At 38.6% G+C, this 26417-nt stretch overlaps 1 protein-coding gene across 16 annotated transcripts in view; it reads left to right on the top strand.

The window, feature by feature from the left end:
• The first annotated feature begins 3340 nt into the window (after positions 1-3340).
• ANKRD50 (ankyrin repeat domain containing 50) overlaps positions 3341-26417 on the top strand; it is a 67028-nt gene continuing 43951 nt past the window's right edge. For 2 of the 16 annotated variants that reach the window (XM_082462084.1, XM_082462075.1), the window contains exons 1-3: positions 5980-6114; positions 13419-13540; positions 18713-18798. Coding sequence is in view for 7 of the 16 variants with exons in the window: in XM_082462082.1 (XP_082318208.1) it covers positions 5603-6114 (512 nt within the window). In the remaining 9 variants the exon portion in view is untranslated. The other 14 variants (XM_082462085.1, XM_082462076.1, XM_082462071.1 and 11 more) reach the window with 13 other exon arrangements.

The following is a 26417-nucleotide window of genomic DNA, read 5'->3' as shown; positions in this document are numbered from 1 at the left end:
ATATTTTCTTGGAGTCCCAGGAGAAAAAAAAAAAAAGAATATATTTTCTTTATCAGAGTTTGCTTTGAACTTACTAGGTACCTCTGTACTTACAGGAACATTTTTCCATTAGAATTATTATGGTCCACCAAGAAGCATTAGTTGAAGGTGTCAATAATTTCAAATTTAGGGGCTTCCCTGGTGGCGCAGTGGTTGAGAATCTGCCTGCCAATGCAGGGGACACGGGTTCGAGCCCTGGTCTGGGAAGATCCCACATGCCGCGGAGCAACTAGGCCCGTGAGCCACAACTACTGAGCCTGCGCGACTGGAGCCTGTGCTCCACAACAAGAGGCCGCGATAATGAGAGGCCCGTGCACCGCGATGAAGAGCGGCCCCTGCTTGCCGCAACTAGTGCCACAACTAGAGAAAGCCCTCGCACAGAAACGAAGACCCAAAACAGCCAAAAAATAAATAAATTAATTAATTAATTTTAAAAAAGCCAACGTTTAAAAAAAAAAGAAAAAAAATTCAAATTTATGCAACTGTGAAGAAGATTTCAGGCAATTTTATGAACAAATTAAAAATAAGGAAAATCATATTTAAGAAAATGCATTCTTTAGAAAAATACCAGTACTTGATGGTGGAGAAAATATGCTAAGAAATTGATTAAAGTATGTGAAAATGCACTGATTGTAAATACGTAAATACTCTGCCTATGTCATTTTTAGCATTCAGGTAATTGGTAAAAAGATGTTTTATCAGACCTACTAAAGAATGGACTTGAGGATATGGGGAAGGGGAGGGGTGAGATGTGACAGGGTGAGAGAGTGTCATGGACATATATACACTACCAAATGTAAAATAGATAGCTAGTGGGAAGCAGCCGCATAGCACAGGGAGATCAGCTCGGTGCTTTGTGACCGCCCGGGGGTGGGGTGGGGGTGGGGGGTGGGGGGGTGGGGGGGGTGGGGGGGGTGGGATGGGGAGGGTGGGAGGGAGGGAGATGCGGGAGGGAGGAGATATGGGAACGTGTGTATATGTGTAGCTGATTCACGTTGTTATAAAGCAGAAAATAACACACCACTGTGAAGCAATTATACTTCAATAAAGATGTTTAAAAAAAAAAAGATGTTTTGTAAAATTTGGTATGTAAATATATATTTATGTTTTAATATATATTTTATTGTATTTTTTGAAAAATAATGTTTAAATAGAATATCTGTCAAATACAATAGAACCAAGTTTTCAGTCAATAAATAAGTATATCTAAGAATTATACAATTTTAATTGTTTTTATTGTCTCCTTTTTGTTCTCAAAAATGCCCTGGTTTGGTCAATAAATAGGCCCACTAAGCCAGACTTTTTATTTTTTTTTTAACAGTGGAGATTTCAGACTTTTGGTGAGAGAGACAGTAATTTGGCCGAGAGGAGTTGGAAAGAGCTTAAAAAACATCATTGCTTCATATCAAAAACTGGTGAGATAAATGGATATTCTGAAAAGAAAGAATGGCTAGAGCAGTCCCAAGTTTCCTTTGCCATCTGTGTCCATCCATCTTTATAACCTAGCACTATGCCCAGCATAATACCATACCTGTAGCAAGTCTCTAAGTAAGTGAGTGTGACGAAAAGGAACAGACATGCTTTACATGCACGGAAACTTGCTACATACCTACAGGGGTGTGGAGGGCATAGTCCCTGCTTTTCAGAAGTTTTTCTATTAGGGAAAGCAAAAAGCCATAAAAATGAAACGTGAAATAAACTTTAAAGTAAAAAAAATTCTAAATGGGTCTGATGATTAATTACAGCTTAGTTGTTGCTAAAGTTATTTAGAACAGCATTCCATGATGGTTAGTTACCTTTAAAAAATAGGCTCACTAAATCAAAAGTTTCTGTAACTTCTCTCCCTATTGGGCAGAAATTATTTTAATTATTGTATTAGCAAATAGTTTAATGGAAATGATTATATGATGTACATATTTCTTATTTAAAATTTTCTCTAAACATGTAATTTTACAACCATGAAACTGAAGGAGTCAACTTTTCCAATGACAATAATGTATGGCAAACAAGTTAAGTGGTAATTAAAATTGCTTAAGCAAACGAATATCAAAATTGTATCTTTTAAAAAATCAATTTTCCTCACTCGAATTCTTGAGGATTTATACTCTTCTGCCTTTTTTGCTTGTGTTTTGGAAAAGAACATCAGAATTTGCAACAAATGTGTTAAAGTTAAAGATTAAGATCAACAAACTTCAAATGCCATGGATAGCCAGGGAATAAACAGAATGCAAGAGTAAGCAAAAGCACAATCCATTTTTCTAGTTAAGAGTGATAGCTAAACTTTGGAATTCCTAAAAACAGATGGGAGACTGGCTCAACATTTAAGAAATAAGCACATTTAAATTAATGGAGAATGGGAGGAAAGCTCATGGTTTTAGCATAAATAATAAAATAATAAAGATACATTTCCTACTCCATCAGTTGACAGTACTTTCCCAGCAGAAATTTGGAATCTGATCCAGGTGCACGTGAATGCAAACAACTGGCTTGTCTAGTTCAAAAGTAACTGCCCTGTGGTCAGGTCCTCTAGGGCAGTTCATGTTATTCTGCATTCTGACCTCGACCATGGTCTTTTTCTCATAGAGTGGCCTCTGTGGGTAATCAATCGGTCCAGAAGGGCAGGGGCCTGAGACCCAATCGTGATTGCTTTCAACCTCCATCTGGCCATGTCCTTCACATGAGGCAGGTGGGAACATCGCCCCACACCCCTACGATTTTTAGTTTTACAACCTTCTACCCTGTCTTTACTTGCTTCTCTTAGCCCCAGACTGAGAAAGTTAAAGCATCACCGGAATTTAATAGATTGAAAGGGGACCCGGATGACTGAGGAATACAACGGGCCCGGAGTGGCCTTTGGGGACAAGAGGGTTAAGGGAGTGGCAAGGGGCAACTCTCCCAGCTCAACTGCCCCTCCTAGCATCGGACACGGCCCCCAAAGCCAGCGGAGTCCCTCAGCCTGGAAGACAAAGGAAGGCTCAGGGCCGAGTGCTGAAGGGGGGGCAGCGACTCGCGTGAGCTCGGGGACGCGAGAACGCAGCCCCCGCCCCTTTCTCCGCCCCCGTCCCCGAGAAAGGCGGAGCCCCGAGGCCGCCCCCAGAATGGTCTCCCCGCGGCGCAGGCAACGGGTCCCAGGCGGTTGCACACGCACAGGCACGGGCGGCGACTGGACGGCCCGGTGGGGGAGGGGCGAGGCAAGAAGGCGGAGCCGGCGGCTGAAGAAAGGCCTTGCGGCCGGGAGGGGCGGGGCTTGTGCCGAGGGGGCGGGGCTGCGGGGCGGGGCGGAGCCGGCCGGTCCGGGGCTGCCTGAGACAGTCACTGCCCTGACGACGGCGGCTGCGGCGGCGGCGGCGGCGGTTGGCCAGTGGGGGTTGGGAGGAGCACAGCCAAGGCTGCTGGGGCAGCTGGAACTGGCAGTTGCCGGGGGCCAAGAGGAGGATCTGGAACCCGGAGCGTGCTCCGGGCCGGGCGGAGGAGGCGGCTGCAGTTGGAGACCGGAGAGCGCTGGCGGCGGCGGCGGCGGCGGCTGCGGCTTCTCAGCGAAGCAAGTGTCTGAAGCTGAGAGTCCTCGGCGGCGGCGGCGGCGGCGGCGGCGGCGGCCGGGACCGAGGTAACCGAGGGGCGGCGGCGGCGGCGGTGGAAGCGAGGCCCCACGCTCAGGTCGGATTCTTGGGGGCATGTGCCGGGGGCTACGACCTGACCCACCCACCCAGCCACCCTGTCCTGCCTCCGGCCCCAGACCCGACTTCTCCCGTCGTTCCGCCGCGGGCCGGGCGGGGACGGTAGCGGCGCCCGGGGTAGGGACGCGGAGCTGGACGCCGCCCGGAGGCGACCCCTCCTCAAGGATTGGCAAGGACGTCGGGCACCCCCTCCCCCTGCAAAAGACACACCCCGATCTCGGGGCGGGGCGGGGTGTCGAGGCGTTCCCAGCCTTCTGGAAGGAAGACCTCGGGGTGGAGGCTGCACCTCCGTCCGTGGCCTCTCCAAGGTGGCCCCCCTGTGGCTCCTTGGGGCTGTTGAAACCAAAGGTGGTTCCCGTCGCTGGGAATCCCGGAGTTCCTTTTGTCTATCAGCTGAAACTAGAGGCCGGAACTGTAGGCGAACACCCACCGGTCCTGAAGCCCTCCGCTCCTTATCCCTTTCCTGCCTGGAAGGCACTCTGCCCCGCAGCCTTTTCTGCGGCCACAGTAGTAGATTTCATTCCTAACCCCCCTCCGAAACGTTCCCCCCTTCGGCTCAGAGGAAGGAAGCATTCCCATAGTACTTGTGTTCGGATTTATCATTCATGTAAGCTCACCCGCCTTTTTTTCTTTCCAACCCATTCCCATCTAGCCACAACCCTGATAATCATCCCCTAGGTTTTGCAAACTATCAACAAAGAAGTGTGGCTAGTCGCGTAAACAGAGCCCTTGACTGGCTGGGCTGTGCAAGTTAATGGAGCTTCCTGAACTGGCGCTGTTCTACCAAGCTGGTCGGAAAGACCTTTTTGGCTAGAGTTAAGGATGTTACTGCATGTGCCTAAAGTCTTTTTTTTCTCTCCTTTCTACAATGAGGTTTTAAAAATCCAGGGTAACTTGATTAAAATGTAGCTGTTTGGGAAGCCTAACTATAGAGGAAGAAAAATACAGAAAGGAAAATGTAATTATGATTTTGGGGTAGTTGTCCAACTTTTTGAAAGTGCCGAAGATGAAGTGTATGGGTTTTTGAGATTACTGTAACTGGTAAATTGTATTCTTTGATAAGTAAGCTTTTAGCATGTGATATTTTGCACTGAGATATTTTTGTTTTATTTTAGTTACTGGTGGGAATTATTGATTACCTGGACATCTTAAACCGAGAAGCCTGTGAACAGGTTCATTAAGAATCTATCTTGAAAAATGCGTTTTATGAATGCTTTGAATTAAGAAGGTGTTAACAGTGGTTTGCCATTTTTGCCACATAAGAGACAGTAATCTGAAACAGTTCCTTCCCTGGCAGTTGCCCATATACTTAAAACTGGCAGGGTCTCGTACTTTGAGTGACTATCCTTCAACAAGGAGTAGAGCACTGACAATCTACTGTATAAATGTAATCTCTTTGGTAGCATTTACTATAATGGACACCTTTTCTGCATCTAATTTTCAGATACAGACTTAACGCTTGCGATCTGGAAAAGCATTTTGTACAAATTGAAAGATTGGGCTTTCTCTTCAGTTTTCCAGATGTATTGTCTCATCTGCATACTTGAAACATCCACAATCACATGAACTCCAGATGTAACCATGGAGTTTTGCGACCCATCAAGATATAGGAAAAGTGTTGGCCAAGGTTCGGGACCAGGCAGTTTTCCATCAGTTCAACAATTAATATAAACTATTATATTCTCTGCTGATTATCAGGAATAAAGAGCCAAATAAAGTCATGCACATTCTGTTGGCAGACGGACTATGTAGCTGTTGAATTTTACTGTAACTGGTTACTCTTGTCATTCAAAGTCAACTTAGTATGCAAGTTACGTCCTAATGGATGTAAAGACCTGTGTTGACGTACCCAGATTCTAGCAAATGTTGACGCTAAGAAACCTATTATGACTAATCCTTGGGAAGAGAAAGTCTGCAAAATGGCTCAAACGAGTTTACTGCAGGGGAAGCAGTTTTACTGTAGGGAGTGGGTTTTCCACAAGCTTCAGCATTGCCTCCAGGAGAAAACTAACTGCTGCAACAGCGCTGTCAACACACCGCCCCTTGTAATGAATTCTGGGAATAACGCTAGTGTTGTCTCTGGCAAAGGAGCTGCCTGGGGCGTGTTATTGGTAGGAGGGCCTGGCAGTGGCAAGACAGCCTTATGCACTGAGCTCTTGTGGCCAAGTTCACCTACAAGCTTGCAGAGAGGCTTACATCGCCAGGCTTTGGCCTTTCATTTCTGCAAAGCCCAGGACTCTGATACTTTGTGTGTTGGAGGGTTTATTAGAGGTCTGGTTGCCCAGATCTGCCGCAGTGGACTTCTCCAAGGATATGAGGACAAGCTAAGGGATCCAGCGGTTCAAAGCCTCCTACAGCCCGGGGAATGTGAGAGAAACCCCGCTGAAGCGTTTAAAAGGTAACAATAAGAATGTCATGGTGTTCTGGTTTCTGTGCAAAGATTAAAGTTGTTTTCGTTTTTTTTTTTTGTTTGTTTCTTAACTTTGCCAGTGCTTTTACTACCGCTGTATATTTGGGGATAACCTGGGGTTATGAATACACCTGTTTACTTTGTTGAAGGAAATAAAATTTAAGCTTTGTATTGTAAGGATATGGATTAAAAGTATATCTTTTACTTGTTTAATAACAGAACGTGAAGCACTGAAGAAACTTAATTTGAGAGGTGTGATATTCTTGCAGACTTTTTAATGTGTAAGTGCCATCCAGTAAAACTCAGGGCAAATCTGTTATCTTCTGCTGTTAGCCATCAAAATCAGCGTTAGAATTGTTATATCATTCTTAAATTAATGAGGAAATAGGTTAGGCAATACCTGTATCACAAGTATGAGATGCCAGGTTTGATAGACAGTGTTCAATATGGAATCACTGTGTATGGAATCAATAATGCAGTCTTTAATATTAAACTTAACTTTTAAGAGACTTAAGTCTCTGACCATAAACAGCTCTTTTCCTCTTGACTTACTGCTTTTTCTGGAGATACTATCACTAGTTGAAGAGCTGAGTTTTCATTTCTTATAAGTAATTTCATAAACTGCATTTATTGACACCTTAGGAAATGTTTCAAAGAGCTTATAGTCTTAAGTTGAACTTAGTCTAACTAAATTATGTAATTAAGCAATTTGTTTTATTGGAATTAGCTATGTAAATTTCTAATACCTTTAAATATTTAAAATCAAGTCTGATAACTATATTTTTGATATATTCTGATTCTAAGCAAATCTTTCCCTATAGTGTCAGAGATTTTCTTGAAAAAGATCCTTCTACTCAGATGGATTTTCTGTAATTTTTTTTCCTGTGAGTTTTAGTTACTCATTGAAGGGGAATAAGAAGCCAATAGAGCTGTGTGTAAAAACCACACCAGTATTGATTTTCTGGTTGACAGAAGGAGCTAATCACTTTGTATTCCCGGTCTGTACTTGGTTAGGGAAAGCCTAGTCTTTCCACTTGGACCATTTTGGTGCTCTTATTAATCTTCCACTGGATCTTTCAAAAACTTGGGTCACTTTCTTTTTCATTAAAGTAATGAATCATTAAATAAATTAGGTAACTTTGATATTGGAAAAGCTGTTTCTGATAATTCACAGAGCTACATTTCCTTCAAGACTGTGAAGCAGTAAAATAACCATAGTCGAATGCAGACATGAGAACACAATTAAAAATTAAAAAGAAATATTTTTACATAGTCTATGGTATTAGATGATCTAGGCCTCTGCTTTTGGACAAATAGTTAAGATTTCATTGTGGGTTTTATTAGTGACTGATTGACTTGTTAGATAAGTCCTTTAGAGAATTTTGATAGGAATGTATTTTTGATAGGAATTTTATTTAGGCAGGGTTAGATGTAATTCAACAAGTAGACAATGGAGCAAAAGATAATTATTTTCAAAGAGTTGCAATATTTTGAGGGAGACAGAGCTGGAGGTAATTATAACATGATGGGAGATGAAATATAAACAAAGAAAAGTTTTTTTTTTTTTTTTTTTCATTTTTGACAAAAACAACCTCCCAAACCAGTTTGTGTATTGTTACTTTCTTAACATCTAACACCAGATAATATTGATGGCTTTATATATTCATGTGTGAAACAATTTAATAGAAATAGAAAATTGATAAAGATAAATCTTAGTTCTTCACAGATCCACAAAGTTGGGGAAATTTCAGAGTGATTCAGTAATTAATGCTTTTTATCTGCTTTTCTTCAGTTTTACGTCCTAATTTTTTATCCCTATTTTTTTTACCCTTAATGATACTAGATACAGTATGTAGTGCTGCAAGCTAACTTCTTACATGAAGTCACATAGCTAAGTGGTAACTTGTTAATTACCAGTTTTTTGAAATCACATTTTCTTCACGATAATTAAAAAAAGACTGAAAGGAACTTCATGTTAATCTTAAACTTCATGTTAAATATTGCTACTTCTTTTTCTTCTGACATGGTAGAGTATAGTCTGTTGATTCTGAGATTTAGTTGTCAAGAAATTTCTTCTGACATCCATTCATTCATTCTTACAGCAAATGTTTATTGAGAGCCTTTTGTGTTTTAAGCACAGTTCAGCTGGAGATATTTATTGAGAACTGTCTGTGTGTTAGGTATTCAGATGTGGATAAATCAGTGAACCGAACAGACAAAATACCGTCTTCATGGAGCTTTAAGTTCTTATGCTAATATTTATCTTATTTCTATAAAAAGAAATAATATTGATACTTCAGGTATCAATATATAGATACTGTAGATGCAGCACATGAACATTTTAACACGAATGGAATTAGATTATCTGTTGAAGAGAATGATGAATGAAGACACATTAATTTCTTATTTTTGTTCTTCTCCATTTTTCTTCACTGGTTAAAGTGAAAAGCTATTGTTACTACATTTAGAATATATATATTTTATCTGTTTCTGTTGGTGGAACTAAGTTGATGACAATTACATTTTTACTTGTTTTGAGAACCAAATGCTGATTTCTTTCATTCTGCCTCCCGCTTCAGGCTTTTATTGCAAAACTTTGCCTTTTGTGTTGAATTGTCTTTTCTAGAATTAGTGTTAGAGGTAGAGTTTCCTAGTAGTCCTCTAACTGTAAAACAAATTCCAGTTGTTTTTGACAGAAGGATCAAGGCATCTAAGTTATGGAATGAGGGAGGGGCTAGTGGTTTTAGATCCTGTGATTGGTTTAGAAGCACAACTGAAGATGGTTATTTTTTCAACCAGAAACTTCTTTCTGAACTTTACTATCATGGTCCTTGAACCCCCAAGGGTCTTTTTTGGAGAGTTAGATGGATGTGGAGTAGAAGTACAAAGCTTTGTTCCTAGTGGATATCATTCTCTTTTATTTCTGGTTAACAATCTGCAAGGCCAGGTGTGAGTCAATTCTGTGTGTGATGTCAATTTTTCGGAGTCGAGTAAAAAGATTTTGTTCTGTGTAATGTTGATAGGAATTAATTAAACATCTTCAGTGGTACCACAGATTAAGTGTAAATGGAATAAAATCGTGATGAAGAATTAAGGATGAACGACTCTAAACTTTGAGAGTTTAGTAGAAAAGTCGTGTGAGAAGTGGTGAAAGACAACAGTGGCTTGTTAGAAAAGGATTGGGAGCTGGAAGACTGGACTGTGACCTTTGTTTTTATGTTGACTAAGAATCCTTGAATGGTGAAATTTTCTTTCTAATCTTTTTATCTCCCTCTTGAACATTTTATAGTTCTTCACTGGTATCTCTTTAGATTTTTAACTTCTCTTGTAATTATCTATGCATACATGTTCTGTAATCTCCTCTATTAGGCATATGTTTCTTCGTGACATTATTCATGACTGATTAATATTTTATGTTTACCATAGCGCTTTGAAGAGCACTTTGCATATAGTAAGTGCTGAATGATTATCATTTGAAGGAGTGAATAATACTACTTACCTATCTAGAATGTGCTTGAACCTGATTGAAGGACAGCTGAAGTGCTTGCATAAGAAAGGAAATTGAAATGTTATATCATTTAGGTCAGTTTTAAATGCAGACCAGACTGGTATAGTGATTATTAATTTATTAACCTGCTGTCTGCTCTTTAGTATGTATGAATGTGGATTGGTCCAGATAGTTTTACGTGGCCAGATGTCTGTCTTCTGTCTTAACTGGCTCCAAGTATTTTTGGCAAACTCAACAAAGGGGCAAAGAACAGAATGGGACTGGAGCGTGTGCTTCCTTCTTACCCTCAGTTGTGGGGTATGTTCAAGGCAAAATATTTCCTTTCCATTATCTGTCTTGAATATCTAAGACTATTTAAGATAACCATCATTATCTATTCTTAAATATTGTCGGATTAAAAGATCTTGTAAAAGTGTCTTTACAGTTCACATTTTGAATAAAATAAATGAAAATATAATTTTCATAATCAAAATTCTACATTTCTTTTAGTGTAATAGTGTCACTTTCCACTGAATTGTCTGTTGCTTCCAACTCTTATGTTATTTTGACTTTGATATGGACTTCCATGCATTCAAACCCTCGCACTTTCCCTTCCTAAAATCTTTTCCTTTTACCCTAGACGGCCTTTCTCTCTCTTTTATACTTCATGTCTAAGTGCTGCTTCCTTTGGTTCCTGGTACCTTTGTCATTTGCTGAACTAGTCCTCAACATTTAATCAGTTCTGTAGTGGCATAACATATTGCTCCATATTTATACTGTTTAACATTAGCCACGTTCTTAATTCTGCTTGGCCATTTTTTTATTTACTTCTTGATAACTCAGATTTTATTTTGGATCAGAAAGAGTGAAGTAAAGTAGTGCCCTATAGGTTGAATATATTTTTTATCCAATTCAGGAAATTTCACACACCTATCCAGATTTGGGGGTTTTCTTGAAAAAAAAAATTGGAAATTTTGACACTATTAGCTTTTCATTTTTTTTGAAGCAATAATCTGGTGGCACTGTGTTAGCTGCTGTCTTTATGTGGGGCCTACACATTCTAATTTGATTCCGTCTCCTCCACTCTCTATTATTCTATCCCAAGACTACTTCATTTGTTTATATATGCCAGCCTGGCTCCTGTGGGCATTTTCAAACATGAACATGTTTTCCATTCCTCTGAGTAGAGAAACACTATAATTTTTATCTCCCCCCAAATTTGCTATTATATTATCTTGAATTTGTACATGCAAGTACTACTACTTCTTCCCTATCACCTCATTTTTTCTTAACATGCTAAAATCTGACTTCTACGTCTACATATTTACAGAAAGATGTTTAAGCATAATAGCTTTTCTGAATCCACTACTCAGTCGATCTTTAGCCTTAGATGATATATGTTAGAACTTTCTTCATTATTTGTGCTTTCTCGCATTCAGAATCTCCTGTCTGACTGTATCCTTTGGTGGCCCTTCCTCTAGGTTCTCTCTGGCTGTTTGTCCAACAAAGCTTCCTTAGATCTTCTCTCTTTGTATATACACTCCCCTTCAGTAATTTTATTTACTTACATGGCTACCAATGCTCATGTCTAATATGATAGCAATCAGATCTACATCAACTGCCTTTGTCTTCATTCTGATCAACATGTATCTTTTCACTGGAGTGTCTCTCACTTACCTTCCTCTGTTCAATCCAGCGTCTCTTTTAGCATTTCTCTTCGTTGACTCATTCATTCCTTTTTTTTTTTAATAAATTTATTTATTATTTTATTTATTTATTTTCGGCTACTTTGGTTCCTTGTTGCTGTGCGCGGCTTTCTCTAGTTGCAGTGAGCGGGGGCTACTCTTTGTTGCGGTGCGCGGGCTTCTCATTGCAGTGGCTTCTCTTGTGGAGAACAGGCTCTAGGCATGTGGGCTTGAGTAGTTGTGGCACGCAGGCTCAGTAGTTGTGCCTCGCAGGCTCTAGAGCACAGGCTCAGTAGTTGTGGCACACGGGCTTAGTTGCCCCGCGGCATTTGGGATCTTCCTGGACCAGGGCTCGAACCCGTGTTCCCTGCACTGGCAGGCAGATTCTTAACCACTGCGCCATCAGGGAAGCCCCATTCATTTCTTAAACAAATAACCAGCACCTGCTATGTGCCAGATGTGTGCCAATGTCCAGATAACAGGACTAAAGTGGTGAGCCAAACAGGACACTGAGCTCAGTGGGGGGAAATACATTGAACAAATAATCACAAAAATAAATGTAAAAATGGAGCTTTGGTGAGTGCTAAGAAGGAGGGACACAGGCTGATAAGAAAGCACGTAATATGAGGCTTGATCGTTGTCTTGGCTTCTGGGAAAACTGACTCTCTTATCTAAGTTGTTCCATAATTACTCTTATTTCCTAGACCCTTTCTACTTAAAAGTATGATCTTAAGAGCAACAATAGTGGCACCACCTGGGAGGTTACTATGAATGCAGAATCTCGAATCTACTGAACTGAATCTGCCTTTTAACAAGATTCCTAAGTGAATTCTGTGCACACTGAAGTTTGAGAAGCACTGCCCAGGCTAGATTCTAGAGTTTTCTTTGACTATTTTCTATTATATTTCTCTATTCTACGGTATTTAATCTTTTTCTTGGAATGGTTCTTGAATTCTTTTCCCCTAATCTAGAATTTTTGTTCATCACCTCCTGGATGTTCTACTTAATCTTAGCCTCTCTATATGTATTTCATTTTGGTAACAGTTGGCCAATTAACCATAGTAAAACAGTGCTTTCTTTAGGCCATTCCTCTGAGCCTGTGATAACCTCTACAACAAATTTAAATTTCTCTGCTTGGCTTCAAAAGCTCTTCGTAATTTGGTTCTCTTCCATCTAAAGTATGTATCACGTTTCCAAACTTCACCAGAACACATTAAGCTCATTTATTCTTTCAAGAAATATTTTTAAGCATATGAGACAATGTTAAAGTCGATGAGATATGAATAAGAATAGCCTTACTTTTCTTAGTGTTTAGTAAGAACTTGATATACATAGTAAGGATATGGACCTTTTGTTTGTTATATATTTTGCAGATTTTTTTTTTTAGTTTGTTTTTTAGCCCTTAACTTTGTTTTTAGCAATTTTGCTTTTTAGAAAATATCTATGAAGTATAATGGCTTCTATACAATGAAATGGTTTGATTTTATGAAGTAAAATAAGTAAATACTTATTTTTCTCCCCTTCAAAAAATCTTTGAAGTGTATTCTGATTGGTTGCCTGTCTTTACTCTCTAGTTGTTCTAGTGATGTCTTTGACCATACTATACAATTGTTTTAAATTTCAAACCAGTTTCTTTCTTTCATGTTATCTTAATCTCAGAAATATCCCTAATGTCATTTTTTTTCTACAACACATGTAGTGTAGCTAAATATAGTCTTTGGTAATAAAGTAGAATTTGAAAATGTTCATGTAATTACTTAATAAAAATAGGTATTAATTAAGAGAACTAATTATATCTTAATTGTGGTTATCTTGAGAAATGATTTGGAACATTCCAAAAACTGGTGACCTTTTACAGTTGTGACTCATGATTTGAATATATAGAAACTGGTGTGGATTGAATTATTTGCTTTTGTTCTTCTTCTCTCCATGTATCCTTGGTCTTTGCCATGTGATACTGCAGTCCTTCTGCTAGAGAAGTGTACTTCTCTGCCTTTTGATTTTGGCTCAGCCATGTGATTTGCTTTGGCCAGTGGGATGTTAGTAGACATTACCCAAACAGAGGCTTAACATGTGCGTGAGTGATTGGGCTTGTCCTTTTTGTGTCTCATTACCTTCAGAAGAACATGTTCTGGTGAGCTTGTTGGTCCAAAGAGGATGAGGGAGATGTGGAGTAAACCTGACCCAACCTGAAGCTTGACTCCAAGCCTGGAGTACAACGAACTCATAGACACAGGAGAAAGTATAAATGATTGTTATTTCAAGCCACCGGGTTTTGGGGTGGTTGTGGTATATCACTGTTGTGGAAATAGCTAACAATACAAAACTTAAGGAAATAATATTTCAAATAGGAAATCATTAATTTTCATCAAAAATCTAGGAGTCCTCATTGATTCCTCAATTTCACTCACCCCCTACACTCAAATCTGTCAGGTACTTTTGTTCTGTTTCCAAGATAAAACAAATACCTCAACTTTTCTTCATCTCCATTGCTGCCACTCCCATTATCCCTTTCAGTGGTGTCCTAACTGGTCTTCTTGTTGCTATTGTTGTCCCTCTTATCTTCACAAAGCAGTTAAGGATAATCAGATTTTGTTAATAACTCTCTGCATAAAACCTGCAGATAGCTTCTCACTACCTTCCGAATAAAATCTAAGCTTTACATGGTCTAGCCCTTACCTAGCCTTTGACTTCAGCCTGTACTGTTTTCAGCCTTGTTCATTGGTTCTTCATCCACATTGTTATTATTGTTCTGAAATAGGTCACATTCTGGCCAACAGAATTTTGTATGGCTACTTGCTCTGGTATCACTTAGTGTACCAGCTTTAATGTTACGTCCTCTGAGATCTTCCCTTGTCCACTGAATCTTTAGAAGTCTCCCCACCCAGTCATTTTCTTAAATCACAACATCTCACTTTGTTTTCTTTATTTCTTAATTTTCAGTGTCTATCATGATTGGGAATTATTTTGTGCATTTGTTCACTTTGACTTTCTGTCTGCCTTCTGGAATGAGCAGAGTACTTGTCTGTCTTGTGTCTTTATATCTCCAGGGCTTAGAATATAGCAGAGACTCAGTATTTCCTGAATTAATGAGTAACTGTATTTTACTTTAAAATGTTATAATTTTGTCACATTGATAATTTGTATTGCTCTAACCATATTCAGCTTTGAAATATTCTGTTTTCCTGTGGAATAATACTATATATGTAGATTATATAGTTATAGATGAAAAGTATTTAAAACCAGTATTTTTGATGATTTCATCAGTGTCAACAATTCATATTGAAATTAATTTTTATCAATGGAAAATCTTTTTAATAGCATCAGATTTATGTTATGTGATGTGAGTCATATGAGGTCATAAATCCATAGTTTCATCTGTAGAATTCTTATCATTCTTTCAGCCATTGTCATTTAAATTTCATATTCACTTAGAAAGGAGAAAAAACTTTTGTAGCTTAAATCTCAGCTGATATGTTTGTTAAATTGCTACTTTAGGGAGAGAAGCAATTTGCAAACGGAGGACTTCACAGGAATTGAAAGGGAAAAAATAATGGTACTAAAGGGGAAGAAATTGTAGAAAATAAATTTACAGAGGAAATGATAGATTGCTCCTACCCCCAAAGGTTCAGTTATACAGGAAAGTTAATAAAATAGAAAAACAAAGATGCATGTACTTCCTCATTTTGCCATATTTGCTCTAAATCTGGGTTTCCTGTTTCTGTTTTAAAGAAAAAATAATCCACATTTGAAGCCACCCAGGTATCCCATTAAGTCTGATCTACTCACACCCCATAGGTGACCCCTCCTGTGAATTTACTTTTTATGCCTATGCAGTTTGACCAGTTTATATACATAGGGAGATAGATATATATGTATATACACATACTTGTTACATGCTCTAGTTCTGTACATTTTTGATTCCACATCAGCAATTCTCAAACTGTTTTATTCTAGGTCCCCTTTATACTCTTGAAAATTGTTGCGGACACTAAAGAATTTGTTTATGTGGGTTGTATTTATAAATATTTGTTTATTTAAAATTTAAACTGATATTTAAATATGTATTAATATATTTAATAATAATAAATCTTTATCTATTAACATAAATAACGTTTTAATGAAAGAATAACTATACTGTCCAAGACCAAAAAAAAAACACTTAAAGAGGGGCGTTGTTTTACATTGTTTTGCAAATCTTTTTAATATTAGGCTTAATAAAAGACAGCTGGATTATCATGGTTCTGTTTCTGCATGCAGTCTCTAGAAAACTCCACTTTATCCTTGAGAGAGAACAAGAGTGAAAAAGGCAAATGACATCTTAGTTTTATTATGACCCCAAATAGGGGACTCCTAGGGATCCCCAGACTACACTTTGAAAACCATTGTTCTGTATAAATAGTACTGTGTTGCTAGCACTATTCTGCAACATTTTCTGTGTAACATTTTTTTTTTATGTTTGGCCAAGTTTTTATATGTGGATCTACATGATTCACTTTACCATACAGTATATAATTTCATTCTTTATACTATAATTCATTTGTTGTCATGTTGATACTCATTTAAGATGTATTCAACTTTTTCAACTTTACAAAACAGTTACGAACATTCTTGGGTATTCTGGTGTGCTTATACTAGGAATATAGTAGTGAAGGGTGATTCCAGGTTGAATACTTAGAAGTGAAATTTTGGATCATAAGGTGTGTATATCCATCTTCAACTCTGAGGAGATAGTACCAACTACCCTTTAAAATTACATCAGTTTATCCTCTTGTAGTACTGTGTAATTTGAGTTTCCATTACTCTACTAGGTCACCAATACTTGCCATAATGTCAGAGTTCTTTATGTTCTGGAAAGTGAATGTGAAATGGTACCTTATTTTAAATATCCTTGATCCTGTGGCTTGTCATTTTGCTTGTGAAATTTTTGTTTTGAAATGTACAAAAAAGAATATAGTCAAATATATCTTTTCTTTTTTTAAAATTGTTCTAGTTCTCATAACTTTAATAATTTTATTTATTCATTTATTTTATAAATTTATTTATTTTATTTATTTTTGGCTGTGTTGGGTCTTCGTTGCTCTGCGCGGGCTTTCCCTAGTTGCGCCGAGTGGGGGCTGCTCTTCATTGTGGTGCGCGGGCTTCTCATTGCGGTGGCTTCTCTTGTTATGGAGCACAGGCTCTAGGCGCACTTGTGGCACACGGGCTCAGTAGTTGTGGCTCACGGGCTCTAGAGCGCAGGCTCAGTAGTTGTGGCGCACAGGCTTAGTTGCTCCACGGCATGTGGGATCTTCCTGGACCAGGAATCGAACCCGTGTCCCCTGCATTGGCAGGTGGATTCTTAACCACTGCACCACCAGGGAAGTCCCTCAATCTTTTCTTTTTATGATTTCCTTTACACTTTGGCCTTTTTGGGTCTTAATATTCAAAAACTTGTTTTCTACTTGATTGTTCTAGCAGCATTTGTTGAATGGCTCATCTTTCACTATTGATTTGTAATACCACTGCGGTGAGATACACACACACACATACATACACATGCATGTATTTCTGAGTTCTCTATTTTACTTTGGTTTATTCATTCATTCATTGATTTATCAAATATGTATTAGATACCAGGAATGCACCAGATGCCATTCTTAATACTGAGATATATTAGTAAAAAAGAAGTGGCAAATATCATCTGTGTTTATGGAGCTTACATTTTGAGGGTTGGGGTGGGTGGTTAGTAGAAAAATGAAAAGTTAAGAAGATAGTATATAATGCATAGCATATCACTACGCAATAAGTGCTACGTGGAAAATCAAAGCAGAGTAAGGATGGTAGGAGTGATGCGCTGAGTAGGTTGGGAGAGGAGCGTTGCTATTTATATAGGGGAAGTTAGGGCATCCTGAAGGAAGTATCCAGACTGAGGATATATCAAGTGCAAAGTCTTGAGGTGGGAGTTGGCTTAATATTATCCAAGAGAAACAAGGGGGAGCCTGTGTGGCTGGAACAGAGTGAGCAAGTAGTTGAGTAGATGAGACAAGTAGAGATGTAGTTAGGAGCCACATAATGTATAGACTTGGAGGCCACTATAAGGACATTGATTTTTACTTTGAGGAGATTGGAAGCCATTAAGTCTTTTAAACAGAGTAGTGAAACATCATATGACATGATTTTAAAGGATCACACTAGCTACTGTGTTGAGAACTGGGGTGGTAAATGTGGAAGCAAGGAAACCAGTAAGTGGCCAGTGCAGCAATCAAGGTGAGAGACAGTGTACTTGGACTAAGGTGAAGCGGTGGAGGTGGTGAGAAGTGTTGTATTCTGATTATTTTTAAGATTGACCTGATAGCACATTGGATGGTGGAATATGAGAAAAATAGAGGAGTAAAGGATACTTGGCTTGAGATAGGATACTTGGTTAGATACTTAGAACCAAGTACTTAGATAGGATACTTAGAACCAAGGATACTTGGCTCTAAGATACTTGGCTTGAGAAATTGTAAGGATGAAGTTGTCTTTTACTGAAAAGAAGAAGACTAACAGGAGCAAGATGGAGTTTGAGGTCAGAAGTTTAGTTTTGCATATGTTCAACATTAGACGTCTGAAGTTAGGTAAGCAGTTAGATTTACAAGGCTAGATTCAAAGAGAGGTGCTGTCTCTATATATCAATTTGGTTTCAATGGAATATAGATGGTATTTAAGAGCATTAAGTAGCTTATGTAAGGAATGAATGTAAATAGAGAAGACAGAAGATCCAAGATCTGAACCTTAGTGTACTTCAAAATTCAAAGGTTGAGAATATATGAAGAAAAAGTAGCTAATATGAAAGGAGCAGAAAGCCAGGTGACAAAGTGAAGACAGTGTCATTAGAAGGAGGAAGTGATAAGCTAAGTCAGGTATTTGCTGAGTTGAGGATTGATTTTAGTAACATGGAGGTCTTGGGGTATAGGTGGAGTGGAAAATAAACCTTGATTATAATAAGATCATGAGTAAGTGAGAGGAATAAATAGACAGTAAATATCGGCAGAATTTTTGAGGCATTTTGCTGTAAAGAAGGGGAGCAGCAAAGTTGAATAATAGCTGGAGAAGGATATGTGTTTGAGGGTGATAAAGAAGAGATGAGATTGATGATTCGAGAGAGAAAGGGCAAAGTGCTGGAAATAAATCATTGAGAAGGTAAGATAAGAATGATCTGTTATTAGAGTGGATGGGATGGGAGCACAGATGGTTCATCCATAGTTAGAGGAGGGAAGGCAGTGTATGTAGATATAAGTGCAGGTGGGTTGGGAGAGTAGATGTTCCAGTGAGTTTGTGGAAGTTCTCTTCTAATTATATATGCCTAGAAGGGTGTGTGTGTGTGTGTGCATGCACACATTTATATATTAAGTGTTACTTATACTTATTTAAATAATTTTTTATTATCTAGGAAACAAAGTCAATAGATGCAAGTGAATATGGGGAGCAAGGAAATCATGGAAGTTTGAGAAGAACGAAGTGTAAAATATCATCTAGGCAAGTGGGGCATGGATGGTTTAGTGTTTCTCCAAGTGTGGTGTAGGCCCCTGCAAGGTCAAAATTATTTTTAAAATAATACTAACACATAACACAGTATTTGTTTTTTCACTCTTGTTCTCTTTTGAGGGTATAGTGGAGGCCACATGAGAGATTGAGTGCACAAATATTCTGGCTGAGATTTTGATTAGGGTTGCATTGAATCTTTAGATTAATTTGTGGGAATTGACCTGTTTGCAGTGTTGAATCTCCTAACCCAAGAATATATCTCCTAATTCACTGTTGAATCTCCTAATCTATGAATATATCTCCTAATTCAGTGTTGAATCTCTTAATCCATGAATATCATGCTAACAATAATATCTAGATTATTTAAGTCTGTATTTATTGTCTCTTTTTCCTCTAGATTACCAATCACGTATTTCTGCCGTTTTTCTGTCTGATAATTTTTGATTGTATGTCAGACAGTGTGTTAAATGACTAGAGTTCCAGATAATATCTTTCATCAGAGAAGGTTTTCGTTTTTCTCAGAGTGAGGGGCTGATATAATCAGGGATGGAGGTGGGCTGGGGCTCCTTTGTAGTCTTAGTAAGACTGATAGTTTATTTCTATTATTTTGGTGTGGACCTTCTAAGCTTTTGATTGAGAGTTCCAAAAGGACTTGATAATTCAGTTCTTCCCCAAGAAATATTTATTTAGTCCTTTGACTTCCTGCCCTTTATACCTTCAAATTCTAACAAATGTCTTGAAGAGGATGGGTTTTGTGTTTAAAGCAAGTACCCTCCCATTAGCAGAATTTTGTCTTCAACATACAGACTATGGGAGATTTCATGCTGGCTTTTAGACACACTCATCCTAGTTCCCCAGCTTTTTAAATACAACCCAGAATTTAGCAAATGTACCTTGGAGAAAATCAGCCTCTTGTTAGGGACACCTCAGATTTGCACTTTCTCTGAAAGAGACATAGCTGACCTCTGAAAGTTGTGCTGATTTTATTCCTCTGGTAGAGTCCCTCAGGGTGGCCCAAGCCTGATTCTCAGTCTATACTTAAAATCACTATATGCCTCAAATCAGCAAATGACCCCTGAGGAGAAAGCAGCAGGTGGTTTGGTTTTTTGTTTTTGTTTTGCTCATTTTGGATCAACTCCCATCCTCTGGAGTTCTAATTCATTTTGTTCTCTTGCTTCAACAGCTTTCTCATATCTTTAAAAATGTAAATTTTGTAACGGATAACATTTTTTTTCTAGCTATTGCAGCGGGAGTTTTGGGCTGCTGCCACCTACTGCATTTTACCTGGCAGTGGAAGTCCCGATGAGGAAGATTTCTCTGGTTCTCTCCTGTTTTATTTGATTTGTGGCTTTGCTTGGTAAATAATTCCTTTCTTAAAAAATGGATTTTATTCCCTCTTTTATTTATCTGAATATCACAACTACATTTTCTTCACATTCTTTGGCAGTTTTATAAGCTACTTTCATTTGGACATGAACACGTATTCTGATTGTTGAGTTTGCTGCTTCCTCTCTGAGCGCTATAAATTTTGTAATTTTTTTTTCACTCTCCTGTTTGGTTCACCACTTCTACCTCTGCTCTCCTTGCTCTGATTGCCGATTGCTTCCACCACTCCCCACCCTCAGTGCAGTCTAGGATGAGGGCCAATAATTGAGATACGAAGCTCGCACTCCAAGCCGATACAAGTGATTTTGTAGATTTAGTCACTGACCCATGATCATTTTAGGTTCAGTTCCTGTCTCCACGGAGGCTGATTTTTTGCCCTCCCTGCTGCTTCTTAAAAGCCATTGCTCTAGGCAGTAGTCTGTGCTTTTTGTTTCCTTCTTTCATTAGTAATAAGGCGAGCCCCTGTTCCAGCCCCTAGTTTCAGTGAATCTGAGTCCTATTAGTAGAGGCAGGACTACTACCTCGCCCCTTTTACTTCCGCCATCTAATCCCCAGGCTGCCATTGCAGACTTGTTTGACAAGCTGAAGTTTTTGGTTCACTCACAGCATTATGCTTCTTATCTTTGACTCTGGTTATGTTTTTCTTATTTCATTTTGTTTTTATATTCCATCATTCCCTGCTATATTTTAGCAAAGGGGAAACAGTTCATAAAAGCATGAAGTTACACCAATATCTTGGTCAAAGTTTAGAGAGAAATTTTACCCTACATTTTGGCCAAGCTCCTGACCTGATTTTAATTATCAATTGTACTTATTAGATTTTTTTTATTGAGTATATAAATTTGATCCCTAACTGGTTTGAGGTATCTTATACCGTTTCACATTTTTACATGCTTTAATTTACTGGAGGGTAATTTCATTCCTAAGAAAATAGGGAAACAACCTAAGTGTCCATTGACTTAGAAAAATTGATAAAGAAATTTTGATACGCATATATACACATAATTCAGCCATAGTAAAAGAAGGAAATTCTGCCATTTGTGGCAACATGGATGGATCTTGAGGGCATTATGCTGAGTGAAATAAGTCAGACATAGAAAGACAAATGCTATATGATTTCACTTGTGTTTGGAATCTAAAAAACCCAACTCATTGAAATGGAGATCAGCTTTGCAGTTCCCAGAGGCAGGGGTTAGGAGGTGGGGGCATTAGGTGAAGGTGGTCAAAAGGTACAAACTTCCAGTTATAAGAGGTGTAATGTACAGCATGGCAACTATAGTTAGCAATACTGTATTGTATATTTGAAGGGTGCTAGGAGACTAGATCTTAAAAGTTCTCGTCACAAGGAAAAAAATTATTAACTATGAGATGATGGATATTAACTAAGCTTATTGTGGTAACATTTTACAATATGTACATATATGTGTTATATACCTTAAACTTAATACAATGTAATATGTCAATTATATATCTTAATGAAATGGGAGAAAAAAAGAAAAGTAAAACCTGTGTTTGTTTTCGTAAGACAAGATATATTAAGTAAGAATTATTAGTGATTTAGTTTTTCTACTTGCTTCTCATCTTTTTAAAAAACTTTTATTTTAAAGCATAGCCTTTCGAAAGAATTTAATCATTTCATTAATAAAATGACGGGCCAGTTTGTCAGCATTGTACTTCCAGATGGTTTTGAAAGTGCTAGGTATTTAGGATTACCCTTCTAGGTAAACTTCAAATGTATAATATTTTGATGCTAAATTTCACCAGATAGTAGTGAGATTTTAGACTGCAGAATTCAAAGTGGGTAATCTTATGTATACTTTTTTTTTGGTTGAAAAAACTTTCTCAATTGAATTCCCTTTGCAACTTTGTGAAAAATTAGCTTCCTGTATTTATACTGATCTGTTTCTAGACTTTCATGTGTCTGTCTTTTGCAAATACCATACTATTTTTTTTAATTTACGGACTTTATTTTTTTAGGTTCACTGCTCTTAAGGGGAACGTGTAGAGAGTTTCCATTTATTCCCATCCCTGCACACACACAGCCTCCTCCACTATCGACATCCTGCATCACAGTGGTGCATTTGTTATAACTGATGAACCTGCACTGACACATCATTATCACCCAAAGTTCATAGTTGACATTAGTGTTCTCTCTTGGTGTTGTACATCCTATGGGTTTTAAGAAATATATAATAACATGTATCCACTATTATTGTATCATACACAGTAGTTTTACTGCCCTAAAAATCCTCTATGCTCTGCCTATTCATCACTCCCTCCTCGTAACCTCGGGCAACCACTGATCTTTTACCATTTCCATAGTTTTGCCTTAAGAATGTTTGACAATCAGAATCATACAGTATGTAGCCTTTTCATATTGGCTTTTTTCACTGGGTAATATACATTTGATTCCTCCATGTCTTTTCATGGCCTGATAGCTCATTTCTTTTTAGTGCTGAATGATTTTCCATTGTCTGGATGTACCATAGTTTATTAACATTCACCTACTGAAGGACATCTTGGTTGCTTCCAAAGTTTGGCAGTTTTGAATAAAGCTGTTATATACACCATGTGTGCAGGTGTTTTCAATGGACATACCTTTTCAGTTCATTTAGGTAAATACCAGGGACAGAATTGCTGTTTTGTATGGGAAGAGTATGTGTAGTTTTCTGTGAAACTGCCAAACTGTCTTCCAAACTTGCTGTATACCATTTTGCATTCCCACCAGCAACGAATGAGAGTTCCTGTTGCTCCACATCCTTGCCAGTATTTGGTATTGTCAGTGCTTGGATTTTGGCCATTCTAGCTTATATGTAGCAGCTTGTCTTAATTTGCAATTCCCTAATGACATATGATGTTGAACTTCTTTTCATATGCTTACCTGCCATCTGTAGCTTCTTTGGTGAGGTGTCTGTTCAGGTCTTTTGCCTATTTTTTATTCAGTTTGTTTTCCAGTGTCCAGGTGCGTCTGCCCCAGGTAAGTAAGTGCTTGCGTTCTGTGTCTGCCTGCAGATGTCTGTGTCACCTTAGATTTTGGGCTAGTTGGTTGCCCTGTGACCTAAGCACTCTCATGGGTTCATGAAAAGTCTTGAACTTGCAGTTTGCCTGGCTTATTTTGTTGTAAGACTGGGAGGGAGACTCTTAATTAGTTCTCTACACCTGAGGGTGTGAGCCAGAGAATGAGATGAAACTCAATGTTCAACAGTGAAAACCTTAAGGAACTATTGTACATGTAGTATCTGTCTAATAGTATACTCCTTATAATACTTGTAGGAGCTTTTAAAAGTTAATTAGCCTCGGGCTTCCCTGGTGGCGCAGTGGTTGAGAATCTGCCTGCCAATGCAGGGGACACGGGGTCGAGCCCTGGTCTGGGAAGATCCCACATGCCGCGGAACAACTAGGCCCGTGAGCCACAACTACTGAGCCTGCGCGTCTGGAGCTTGTGCTCCACAACAAGAGAGGCCGCGACAGTGAGAGGCCCGCGCACCACGATGAAGAGTGGCCCCCGCTTGCCGCAACTGGAGAAAGCCCTCACACAGAAACGAAGACCCAACACAGCCATAAATAAATAAATAAATAAATAAATAAATAAATAAATAAATAAATAAATAAAATTAAAAAAAAAAAGTACTGATCTAGAGCACCCCTCAAAAAAAAAAAAAAGTTAATTAGCCTCTTGAGAAAGAGGCAGTAAGTAAATTCACTGTATTAAAAAAAAAAAAAAAAAAGAATGGATTTCATTTCAGAATTGCCCTAATGGTCTTTTAGCTGCCTTTCTGCCTGAAAATCAGAAGGCCAGCTACAGAAGCATGATGCTGCCGGTGCTTATTTTCAACATAGAATTGAAAATGGGGGGAAAGCTAGCTCAAGGACTTCAAATTCATAAAAGTATTAAGAATGTAATATATATTGCCTGAATTTTAATAATGTACCTAAGAAATGTAAGACATTTAATTACATGTATCTACAAAGGTAAAACCCTGTGGCACACTGCTGTTTTTAAAGACGGTGGTTATCTTTGTATGAATGTGATAATCTAATACTATTACATTATCTCATTTTGAAGATAATATATACATACATATTCACAAACAGAGGAAAATGTGTTTTAGACTTCTAAAGCACTCTTGCTTTGTGTCTGTATACTTTGATGGGATTGTCATTTATAAAATGATAAAATGTAATCTGGTAGAGATATGGACCTGTGTGTCTCTTGGTGGTGTAGGTATACCCATATGGTGCTTTTGTTGGAATAAATGAAAGGGAACTGAATATGGGAATTCTGAGTCTAGAAAATTTTTTATCTAGTGTTTCAGAGTAGCAATTTTCCTATTAATTACCATTCATTCATGAAGCAAATTTTACTGTTTGTGATGTGCAAATAATGGTTTTGAGTGCTGGGAATCTAGCAGTGCACAGGACGGGCGCCATCCCAGGGGAGGCAGCATGGAAGTGGAGGAGCTTCACCCCAGCCTTACAGTGAATGCAGTACACGAGATAATGCAATAAATTACTTTGAGGATGGGATCAACACTACAAAGAAAACAGGATGAGTTGTTAGAGGAACAGTAATAGACGATGAAGGCCATTTAAGACATGGTGACCAAGGAAAACCTCTTCAGGGATAAACTTTGTGTTGAAATCTGAAGGAAGAGAAGTTCGGCCTGGGGGAGCTTTCTAGGCAGAGGGAGTACCAAGTACATAGGCCCTGACTGGAGGAAAGCTTGGGGTTAGGACTGAAAGGGGGGACCGTGGCTGGAATAAAAGGGAGGACTCAGGAATTAGTCCTAGGATTTTGACTTAAGAAACTAGGGGGGTGATGGGATACCACTAATTGACATGGGGAAGACGGGTGGGGAGGAACTTATTTGGGGGGTAAATTGAGAGAGAATGCTTCTTTAAACATGTTAAATTTGAGATGCCTGTACGACATCCACATGGAGATGGTAGTAGACAGTTTGGAGTTTAGAGGTGAGGTCAAGGCTAGAAAAAATTACTCAACATTTTTAAAGCCATAGTTTGGCTTCTGGTTTTAACATGACTGACTAAGGCCTGGGAAATAGTCTAATAGCAAGAAACTGAAACTATGAGAGGCCTTTAAACCCCAGCCTCAAGTTAAATGTGGAAGTTAATATCAAACTGAGATGCAGACAAAACTGACACATTTATTCTTTGAAATAAATGTATACCCTGAACATCATCAAGAGCATAAAGACCCTCATTTGGAACCATGGAGACAGGTTATAGACTTATGCTAGAAGTTTCCCTGGACCTAGTTAAGCAGAAAGGAAGAACAAAGAGGGCTGGGAAGAATGAGTCACCCACATGAGCTATGTGCAAGAGTCAGACATTTGGGGGTAATGGCGAGGGGGTTGTGGTGAGAAAGGCCTCCTTGTGTACATCCCCACAGCTTCTCATCTTAACTGGTTGGGGAGAAGTAGAAGCGCAAAGAAGTTGTTCATTCCCATAACTCTTGAGTCATAAGGAGATTCTTAGAAGCCTGGACACTGGACACACTAACCTGCAATTGCTGATCCAGAAAGAAGTTATCTTACTGAAGAGCTGTCACAAGATATGTAAAAATATATCTCAAAAACAGTAGGGAGAAGGCATCTAAAAACAGCATCAGACTAGGACTTCCAAAACTATGTTGAATAAGAGTGGCAAGAGTGGACATCCTTGTCTTGTTCCTGATCTTAGTGGAAATGCTTTTGGTTTTTCACCATTGAGTATGATGCTTGCTGTGGGTTTGTCATATATGGCCTTTATTATGTTGAGGTAGTTCCCTCTATTGCCCATATTCTGGAGAGTTTTTATCATAAATGGGTGTTGAATTGTGTCAAACGCTTTTTCTGCATCTATTGAGATGATCATATGGTTTTTATTCCTTAATTTGTTAATATGGTGTATCACATTGATTGATTTGCATATATTGAAGAATCCTTGCATCCCTGGGATAAATCCCACTTGATCATGGTGTATGATCCTTTTAATGTGCTGTTGGCTTCTGTTTGCTAGTGTTTTGTTCAGGATTTTTGCATCTATGTTCATCAGTGATATTGGTCTATAATTTTCGTTTTTTGTGATATCTTTTTCTGGTTTTGGTAATGGATAAAGAAGGCACATATATACAATGGAATGTTACTCAGCCATAAAAAGAAATGAAATTGAGTTATTTGTAATGAGGTGGATGAACCTAGAGTCTGTCGTACAGAGTGAAGTAA

Source organism: Balaenoptera physalus, assembly GCF_965194825.1.
Source record: "Balaenoptera physalus genome assembly, chromosome: 5".
NCBI lineage: Eukaryota > Metazoa > Chordata > Mammalia > Artiodactyla > Balaenopteridae > Balaenoptera > Balaenoptera physalus.
Note: the sequence above shows the minus strand (reverse complement) of the source record. Positions and strands in the feature narration are given on the sequence as shown.